Raw genomic sequence first — 10314 nt, 5'->3', positions numbered from 1 at the left:
CTATTTGATGAGCAAATATTTTATCTTATTAGAAACAAGGCTCTATGATGAAGTAGAATACTAAATACACGTGCATTTAAAAATCTGTAATTATCCTTTTGGAACGGGTGATACAAGGATGTGTTTTCAAAAATTTAAACACTGTAAAAGGCTATACAGTGAAAACTAAATCTCATTCTTGTCCTCCAGTTCCCAAATTTCTCTCTTCAGAGATGAAAATAGAACTTTCTACATTAATAAGGCTTTACTATTCCATTGTCTTTATTAAGTGACAATACTATGGCCCAGGCAAATAAATGAATAGTTCATTTTAGGAACTTCCTGAAAAACCTATGAACACTTCAATAGAAAGCATCAACAGTTTGTGCCCTAAGACTTTGTTCTCACAATCCTACAATATCATATCACGACTCTTATCCAATCCTTATCAGGCCCTCACTTTCAAAGACCTGCCTTATACCAAACTGCAAATTCTCAATAAAATCGGACCCCCTCCCCTGCCACTACCAAACTACCTTACCGCAGTAAGCAATAAACTAAGCTTTGTCTTATCCACTGGTTGTGTTGATTTTCGGGGAGCTGGCATACTACTTGGAGGCAGTCCCTGTGAACACGTTTTTTTGTGTGTTTCAGCGACGTGTATTTTCACATTGAGAAAGAGACTTCACAGCTGTACAACCTGCAGACTATGCCTCTAAGCCCAAGGGTCCGAATCAGTGTCCTAGGCAGCTGGGGGCCGAGGGTGGAGAAGAGCTTTAGGGGATCTGGGAAGAGGCATCAGAGCTGGAGGAGAGTGTCTCCCTAGCGCCTTTCCTTTTGGCAAATCGGGGGGATGGGGGGGTGCTGCACGGGGGCGGGGCCCAGGCCAGGTGAATGGGAGGAGGGGGCGGAGAATTTAGATGTCTCTCCATACCTCAGTTCAGACCTGGTTCGTCCCCTCCAGTGGGGACAGCGCTGCCTCTCACAGTTTAGGTTGTGGAAGCCTGCGGGGTCCAAGTCGCGGCGGGTCCTCAGGGAAGGGGAGGGAAGGGAGTGGACGGGGCGATACCGGGCTGGGGCGGGGCCAGGGCTAGGGCGAGTCGTAATATAGAGCCAGCACTGCCCGCTAGCAGCACAGTGCGGAGACTGGAGCCCTAAAGCCCGCCCGAGCATCAGAGTGTCCACTAGTCCCCGCTATTCCGGCCCTGCGCCCCTCCGGCCATAGGTGCGGGTGAGTGTGGACCTCCCTAAGAGCGCAGGGTGGATGCGGGCGACCCAGCTCTTGCCGGCTTTACTTCTCCTTACTCGCTGCCCCGGCTCGGCTGCGGCTGCACGCTGAGTCACCGCGCTCCGTGCCCATGTGTTCCCCTGCGGGGACCAGTGCAGGCTGCGCCACGACCTCTGAGCCTCCAGAGAGGATAGACGGCCGGGCCTGGGGAGCCTGGTCACCGCGGGCTCTTCCCGCAGGGGACTTAGGGGCTCCAGCCCTGAACTGCAGTAACCCACCCGGTCCGCCTTAGCGCGCTCCTCCGCTTCTTCCCCTGACTTCTCCTTCCCTTGTAGAGCCGCTGTCTAGAGCCCCAGCCTCGCCACCATGAGACTCCTGCTGGCATGCCTGCTCCTCTGCGCCCTGGTCGTGAGAGATTCCGAGGTGAGTTGGCTTCCCTGCTTTTGACTCTTGGCGGCGGGAGGAAGGGGCTTGCAAGACCCCTGTAAAGCGCTGGGGAAGGAAGGGGCTGCATAGGAAGCTGGAGTCCTCCGAATTCCATCAACAGCAGGGCCAAACCCTCCCCGGGAAATAGGACAGGTGTGGCATTGGGGCCTTGAGAACCAAGGGAGCTTGCACTTTCCGGCAAGGGAGGAAGAAGCCACAGGGACTGCCCCAACCTGCTGGTATCTGATTTGTGAAGCTTGCTTGAGTCAATTCATTTCTCCCTGCTAGAAGCTGATGATCTTCCATTTGAGGGATAGTTAGACATGAACAGGGTAAGGAGAGAGGGAGCTGGAGGGAAGGCTGAGTTTGGGGATTGGGGCCAGTTTATCCTCACCCTGGGGTCCCAGGAACATGGGTCCTTTGGTGAACTTTTCCTTTCAATCTCTCCCCCCGCCTGCATCTCTTCCAGGGCAGCCATGAACTTCATCAAGTGTCTGGTGCCTGTGAGTATCCACCCCTTGCACAATATCTGGTTGCACAGATATCTTGGAAAAGCCTCAGGAGGCAGCCCCTCCCTGTCCCTGCTGGCTCCCCCTTTGCCTCCACCTATGCTCCTTGCTTACCCCCCAATCTTTGTGCTCTCCAGCGAAGTGTGGCTGTCTGAATGGAGGAAAATGTGTGTCCTACAAGTACTTCTCCAACATTCAACGATGCGACTGCCCAAAGAAATTCCAAGGGGAACACTGTGAGATAGGTATGGGGATCCTGACTCCAACTGGGGAGGAGGGGGCACCAGAGACTTGGGGGCAGGGAGACATGGGTGGGATGCAAGAGCAGGCAGGAATTAGGAGGTAGAGTGGGGGGCATCTTTATCCTCATGTGATTCACAGTCAAACATGAACACACACTATGTCATGAAGCTGAGGCTGCACAAATGTGAGGTGGGGATGGAAGGAGACCCTTTCTAGTATCTTCTGCCTCACTGAAATCATGTGAGGCCTGACAGGATCTCTAAAATGCCTGTCTGAACTTCCTTCTCTTTCTAATATTCTCATCCTCACATCCTCCCATAGATACATCGAAAACCTGCTATCAGGGGAATGGTCACTCTTACCGAGGGAAGGCCAACACTGACACCAGCGGCCGGCCCTGCCTGGCCTGGAACTCTCCCACCATCCTTCTGAAAACGTACCATGCCCACAGACCTGATGCCCTTCAGCTGGGACTGGGGAAACACAATTACTGCAGGTGAGGTGGGGGCAGCAAGGACCCTCCTTATGGCCTCACAGAAACCCTCGTTACCATCTTTTCTGCTTGCCAAGTGCTGGCCATAGCATGAGAAAATCAAGGCCTCTGGTTGAGTCTTCCCTGGAGGGGAGGACACAGAAAAGGCATTCTGGGTTGGAATGGCACCCTTCTCCCCTCTGTGTTGCCAGGAACCCAGACAATCAGAGGAGACCCTGGTGCTATGTGCATGTTGGCCTAATGCAGGTTGTCCAGGAGTGCATGGTGCACAGCTGCTCTTCTGGTGAGTGTCACTGGCCTGTTTATGATGGTGGGTGGAAGGGGACAAACTCATTTCTTCCCTTATTCCATCATAGGAGGGATGAGGAGGGAGGCCTGCAGGAGAGAGGCCTGCCTGGCCCTGAAAAACTGGGAGGTCAGAGGACCAGGAGAAGGACACTTTATCCTTCCTCCCTCCCCAAGATATCACTTTCTTTCTCCTCCAGAAAAGTTACAGTGTGGCCAGAAGGCTCTGAGGCCCCGCTTTAAGATTGTTGGGGGAGAATTCACCACCATCGAGAACCAGCCTTGGTTTGCAGCCATCTATAGGAGGCACCGTGCAGGCTCTGTTACCTACGTGTGCGGTGGCAGCCTCATCAATCCCTGCTGGGTGGTCAGCGCCACACACTGCTTCATGTATGTCCCTCTGTCTCTTCTCCCTGACCCTCCTGCCCTACCCCAAACAAATCCCTTCCTCCTTCCCAGCAAAAGATTCCCCTTATTTCTACCCCCTTGGCTTCTCTCTATATGGCCCATGGCCTTGGGGACAAGTGATGCTCTGAGGTCGCTGTGGTGGGGAGGGGGAAGTGACAGGATCTCACAAGATCAGACTGACTGATCTCCCCTCCCACAGTGAATACCAAAGGAAGGAGGACTACATTGTCTACCTGGGTCGGTCAAAGCTTAACTCCATCACGCCTGGCGAGATGCAGTTTGAGGTGCAAAAGCTCATCTTACATAAGGACTACAGTGCTGACACCCTTGCTCACCACAATGATATTGGTGAGTGGAAAACCCTCATCTGCCGTGATGATGATAGCTGTGGGAATGGGGGTCTGAGAAGAGACCCACGTGTGAAGTTGGGGTTGTAGGGGAACTTGAAGACCCTGCTTTACACAACAAAGGAGTGGTGGGGAAGGGTTCAGAGTGGAAAACGTGAGGGGCCTGGTGCTCCTCTGTAGAGTCCCTGAATTTCCAAACAGGTATCCTCTTCTGGGTGGCAATGGCCCTGATGGCATATAGCTTGGGCTGGGATGCCCCTTCCATTGTTGGATGGAGCCTCTGTCTGTCCCAGGATATAGAACTTGGAGAGATTATTGGGCGGGATTTCAGCCCAGCTACCTCAGCCAGGGCTTTATGAGCTGTTTTTTGCAGGAAAAAAACTCATACAGCTGTATGCAGTTGCCCTGGCTGTCCAAGGCTTTGTCAGCAGCTGGAACAAAGCCCTTGAAGCATGGGACAGGGGAGACTTGTTTCAGGTGACAAGCTACCAGCAGACCTCCCAGGATGACCTCTGATTCTGACATAGGGATAGACAGCCATTCCCTCAGGGTTTGGAGGGGAGAGATAGTGACCACCTGACTAGGTGGTGATCTTTCCCCTCTGACCCCTTCATGCTCCCCCAGCCTTGCTGAAGATCCGTTCCAGCACAGGCCAGTGTGCACAGCCATCCCGGTCCATACAGGTCATCTGCCTGCCCCCAGCGAATGGGGATGCCCGTTTTGGCACAAGCTGTGAGGTTACTGGCTTTGGAAAAGAGAATCCCTGTAAGTGACATTTGGGTCTGGCTGAGAGGGTCCTGAGGGAGTGTTGTAACCTGGAAGTGAGCTCAGCTTGATCAAGAGAGGACTGTGGATGTAGAGATGGGAGCACTGTGGAGGCAGCAGATGGGTCCAGGGATGGAGTGGGGAGCATTGTTTAGGGAATGATGAGCCATAAAGTTAAATGGGTGAGGGATGAGGGACTATAGGTGGGGTAAAGACTTAGATGTGGGTGGAAAAAAATAAGGGCTTTCCCTGGTAGGGACACTTTTTGGACCTCCCTGGTAGAGAGTCCCAACAGACACATTTTAATGTACATTCCCCCGTTTCCTCCATCTAGCTGACTATATCTATCCAGAGCAGCTGAAAATGACTACTGTGAAGCTGGTTTCCCACGAGGAGTGTCAGCAGCCCCACTACTATGGCACTGAAGTCACCAGCAAAATGCTGTGTGCGGCTGACCCACAGTGGGAAACAGATTCCTGCCAGGTGAGAGTTCCAAGCATCTTTCTCCATCACCCCTAGATCTCCCTGGGCTCCTGGGCCTGTCCCTACCAGCTTTGGGGAGCCTCTCTCCAGTCAAAATCCCAAGAAGCCAGGACCAGGGGTTCAGGTCTTAGAAGGTTTAAACCAGTCCTTATGTATTTACCAAACATTTGTCAAGAGGCTGGCTCTATGGTAGGCACTTCAGACTCAGGGAGGGAGGGGGACTAAGACCCTAAGAAAGAGAAAACAACAGAAAATAACACAATTCAGTGCTCAGAGTGTGGTGTGAATTATAAATGATCAGCTGTTTAGGAGAGGGAGGTGAGAACCAACTAGATGGTCACTGAGGGGGGCACTTCAGAGAGAATGTGACTCAATAGGAATTTGAGGAGGCAGAGGAAATAAAAGAGAGCATTTCAGTTGCAAGATACAAAAATGAGAATGAGCACGGCATATTTTGGGATGGGAAGGAGAAGTAGGGTCTGAAAATGTAGGTAAAACTGTAGATAACAGGACTTCGAAAGCCAAGCAGGGGATTTTTAAACTTGGTGTGGTAGGAAATGGGGAGTCACCAAGGACTTTGACTCTAGGAAACTCTCCCTTTTCTCTCGGGCATGATTGGGTCGTAGGATCAGATGGCCCCCTTCTCACTTCTCCCAGGGCTCACCTTTTGTGTCCTTGGCTTAACAGGGAGACTCAGGGGGGCCGCTGGTCTGCTTCACCCAAGGCCGCATGACTCTGACTGGGATTGTGAGCTGGGGCCGTGAATGTGCCATGAAGGAAAAGCCAGGCGTCTACACAAGGGTCTCAAGCTTCCTGCCCTGGATCCACACTCACATTGGGGGAGAGAATGGCCTAGCCCTCTGAGGGCCCCCAGAGAACCAAGGGAAGAGACGGGTACCACCCACTCCCACAGTGACCGTCATTTTTGCAGTAGGGCCATCTGCACAGCTATATGTAACGAAGAGACTGAGGAAGATGAGCTCTGCAGAGGTGGTTTTGCTTGTGCTGCCCATCAGGGTGAGTGACAGTAGCTTCACCCTCAGATACACGTCTGGGTGCTGGACGCCCAGATCTCCCCTGGCCAGGATGGAAGGGTGGTCCTGAGCCAGAATGGTATTGTCGTTTTCTGGACTAAAGCTTCCTGGAGTTAAAAATGGTATCTCCTGTGCATAGGTGGAAGGAGAGCCAGCTCCCTGGCAGTGGGCCATTCATGAGGCCCACTGTTGGGAAATGAATAATTTCCCAATTAGGAAGTGTAACAGAACTGAGGTCTCTTGAGAGAGCTTGGCCAATGCAGGAACAGTGGTTTGGAGAGTAAGGACACTAAATGACTTGAGGGAAGGGCTCTGACATTCCATGAATGTATCAGGAAATGTTATATACGTGTGTGTATGTTGGCACACTTGTGCACAGGCTGTGTCAGTGTAAGAGCTGGTGTTCTGTGTCTGACTGCAAGTCTAGATACTTCCCCAAATTGTATGGACTGTGACATCACACAGAATGGCCTGTTTGGAGAGGTTGTGGGGCCTCTTGGGTCTCCCAGGTGATGATATGTATAAATGTACCATTCTGGGGCACACACTGTGACCAGCACTAAATTTCCAGTCTCACTTTCACATAGATGTCCATTCTTGGCCAGTTATCCCTTCTGACCTTCCCGCCGAGTTCATCCAATCCTCACTGAGTGAGGTGAGGACCATTCCTGTACACTGAATATTTAATAATTATATTCTGGTATTTTTATTTATATCTATTTTTGTAATTTTGAATAAGTATGGTTGATCAAATGTGATTTTTCTGAAAATTTTGGCTCTTCCCTCATGCTTGTATGGGAGGGAGTTGGGATGATAAAAAGTAGAAAATGACAATGGTGGAATGCACCCCAGAGTTTCCTGTGGGGCGATATCTGGACTTAATGGGGCTTTGGGAGGAGAAGCTAGGAGACTTGTGGAACAGACCCTCCATAGCACATAAGGTACAAAAATGTGCCCCAAGCCAGAAGTCCACAGCTTGGTAAATGGTGTGCAGGCTTTGTCAACTCCTAGTTCCCTCCCCAGCCTCATGCCTCTGTGCAGTGCACATCTTGTACAACTTTACACGGTGATCCTACCATATACTCTTCACTCTGACCCCAACAATCCTTGGGCTGACTTCAACCAAGGGGGACATGTGCATGAGTGAAAATTGCTGATCCCAAACCCAGCCCAGCTTGAGTCTGTGGCATTCAGGAAACAGAAGACATAATTTCCCATCATCTGTGCATGGGGCTGGTGCTGAGTTTCCTCAGTGTGTGTTAATGAAGCTCATGACCAGCCTTTGCTATCCCTCATATCAGGGAGCTCAGAATCTAAAGCTGGGTGATATCCTAATGGGCATGTACATATATTTTGAACCAAACATCAGCTTCTTAAGAACTGGATGTAGAAGGCAGTTCAGGAGTTACAGTTGGATGCCAAAATTTTGGAATTTCCAAGCTATGCTAGTGAGTTCTGGCCATGTTTCTTAACCAAGTCACCTGTGAACTTAAAAAAAATATATATATATATATGTTTATGCTCTACCCACAGAGATTGTGATTCAGGTCAGGGCTGGTGCCAGGGCTCGTGATTTTAGAAAAATTCCCTAGGTGTTTCTGATATGCAGCCCTGATTGAGATACATTGGTGACAATTGGCCAGATTATGTGAAGGGCCCAAAAATTCAAGACGTGGGCAGCGTATGTTCTCTGCATGAACAGTTAGATTTCTGAGTGGGGTTTGGGGGCACAAGGTCTCCTGGGCTTCCTGTTCAGAGGATCCCTAGACAATGGACCCCTGGAGGGCAAGGACCCAGAGTATTCAGCTTTTAATCCCCATAATCTAGCATGTTTCATTCAGTATGATGTTCAGAGCATGGATTTTGGAGTCAGGTGGCCTGGACTAGATTCCTGACTCTAAAATACTAGCTGTATGACTTGGGAAAAACTCTTAACCTTTTGTGTCTCAGTTTCCTCATCTGTATAAAAGAGATATCTACCTCCCAGGATTGTTATAAGGATTCATGCGTTCATAAATCTCTTAGCCATAATCCTGGCACCTAGTAAAGGCACAGAAACAGTGGCTACTATTACAAAACTCTGTAAATTCTCGTAGAATTGAATGGGAACCCCTTCCCCTCTTTACCCCAGGATTGCATAGGTGTATTTTGTGGAAGATGAAACCTGCTAGGAGAGAAAAGGCAAAGATGTGAAGCTAAGGAGCCCAGCCCAGGCTGAGTTGCTGCTCAGCCTCTGCATACCCCGCAGGGGCCAAGAAAGATCTTGTTCCAACATGAACAGCGCCAGCATCAGGGCTCACAGACACTGAAAACAGGAAGTATGAGCCCTACTGGTGGGTTGAGCAATGCACTGCTAACAATCTTCAGACCATTTCCCAGCCACCTGACCGACCCCCAGCCTGGGAAAATGTGATTTTCTAAAATCACATTTCCCCAGCCTGGGAAGAGGCTGCTACCTCTTCCCGGTCACAGACCTCACTCCGGGGTAGCAGGAATCAGCCACTTCTCCAGCAACCAGTTTCAAGGCTCCAGATACAACCCTGTCACTCACTTTAGGGACTGCCTTTTTCTAGTGCTCCCTAAGTTCTGGACATTGTACTAAGTTCTTCACCTATTATCTGGTTTAATCCTTATAACAATCCTATGGGGAAGGTGCCATCCTTAGCCCCATTTAACAGCAGAGAAAATGGAGATACAGAGAGATTAGGTGACTTGCCCAAGGCAATGTGGCTGGTAAGTAGCAGAGTGCTGGCTCCAGAGTGCACAGGCCCGGCACTCTCAGCAGGGCCCAACCTGAGGGAAGGTTAGCAGCCCTCTTTTCAAGCTCCCTACTTCAGGGATGCTGGGTGCAGGGAGGCTAAGTGTATCCGAATTTCAACCCTGGCCTAGATTATAATTCTTTCCTCTTAAGAGATTCCCAGGCCAAGTGAGCAAATCACACTCAGCCACCAGTTTCAAAGTAAAACTTTACCCTTCTCAAGCAAACCTCAGCCTTTTTGGTTGAAACCTGATTTCATTGAAGTGGCTTTTGTTTTCACCAGAACCCCTCCTTCTGAAATAGTCTGTGGCTCATGCTATTATCAGGACTCAACTTGATTTCCACTCATGCTCTGCCTTTCCCAAGCCAACCCTGCACAACAACACCACCCCTGAATACACCCCTCCACCCTCATCCCTGTTTGTCCACCTTCCTCCCCAGCTGCTGACATTTGAGCCCGCCCTTTGAATCACAGTGAGAGGAGTTTGCTGAGGTGTTCTTTAAATAACAGTACTACTGAGGTATACTAAATCACATACCATACAATTCACCCATTTAAAGTGTGCAACTCAATGATTTTTTAGTATATTCACAGAGTTGTGCAACTATCACCACAATCAATTCTAGAACATTTTCACCAACTAAAAAATAAACCCCATACCGTGTAAGAGGGATAAATCAGGAGCTTGGGATTGACATACACACACTACTATATATAAAAAAGATAACCAACAAGGACCTACTGTATAGCACAGGGAACTCTACACAATATTCTGTGATAACCTATATGAGAAAAGAATTGGAAAAAGAATGAATATATGTATATGTATAATTGAATCACTTTGCTGTACACCTGAAACTAACACAACATTGTAAATCAACTATAATCCAATAAAATTTAAAAAAAAGAAACCCCATACCTATTAGTAATCACTCCGATTTTCTCCCCAACCCCCTCAGCCCCTAATCTACTTTCTGTCTCTATGAGTTTGCCTATTCTGGACATTTCATATAAATAGAATCATATAACACCTAGTCTTTTGTGACTGACTTCTCTCCCTACCATGTTTTCCAGTTTCATCCATGTTGCAGCATGTATTAGTACTAATGCTGAGTTTTAAGTAGCAAATTGGGAGAAAAGATAGTCTAGGCCCCATTCCGACCTTGCAGTCCCATTGGGAGTCATTCAACAACCTTAAAAGAAAAATTTTTTTAAGGACCTTGACACCAGGCACTGTTTTAGATGCTGGGGATACAGGAATGAATAGGACATAGTGCTAGTCCTCAAGGAGCTCACAACTTTGCAAAGGAGACAGAACGATGACCACAATTTAATGTGATAAAAATTGTAAAATT

At 49.2% G+C, this 10314-nt stretch overlaps 1 protein-coding gene across 2 annotated transcripts; it reads left to right on the top strand.

Moving 5' to 3' along the window:
- The first annotated feature begins 1134 nt into the window (after positions 1–1134).
- On the top strand, positions 1135–9868 carry PLAU (plasminogen activator, urokinase). Of its 2 annotated transcripts, none has more exons than XM_060033726.1 (11): positions 1135–1210; positions 1543–1630; positions 2103–2136; positions 2280–2387; positions 2707–2881; positions 3070–3161; positions 3364–3553; positions 3771–3919; positions 4543–4683; positions 5018–5166; positions 5854–9868. In XM_060033726.1, the coding sequence occupies exons 2-11, from the start codon at positions 1574–1576 to the stop codon at positions 6028–6030; spliced, it is 1272 nt and encodes a 423-aa protein (XP_059889709.1). In that variant the 5' UTR covers positions 1135–1210; positions 1543–1573; the 3' UTR covers positions 6031–9868. The 2 variants fall into 2 exon arrangements, with proteins under 2 accessions (XP_059889709.1, XP_059889710.1); XM_060033727.1 differs by lacking the exon at positions 1135–1210 and adding an exon at positions 1922–1965 and having other exon boundaries at positions 1565–1630.
- The last annotated feature ends 446 nt before the right edge of the window (positions 9869–10314 follow it).

The sequence above is a fragment of the Delphinus delphis genome, chromosome 16, assembly GCF_949987515.2.
Source record: "Delphinus delphis chromosome 16, mDelDel1.2, whole genome shotgun sequence".
NCBI classification, from domain to species: Eukaryota; Metazoa; Chordata; class Mammalia; order Artiodactyla; family Delphinidae; genus Delphinus; species Delphinus delphis.
Note: the sequence above shows the minus strand (reverse complement) of the source record. Positions and strands in the feature narration are given on the sequence as shown.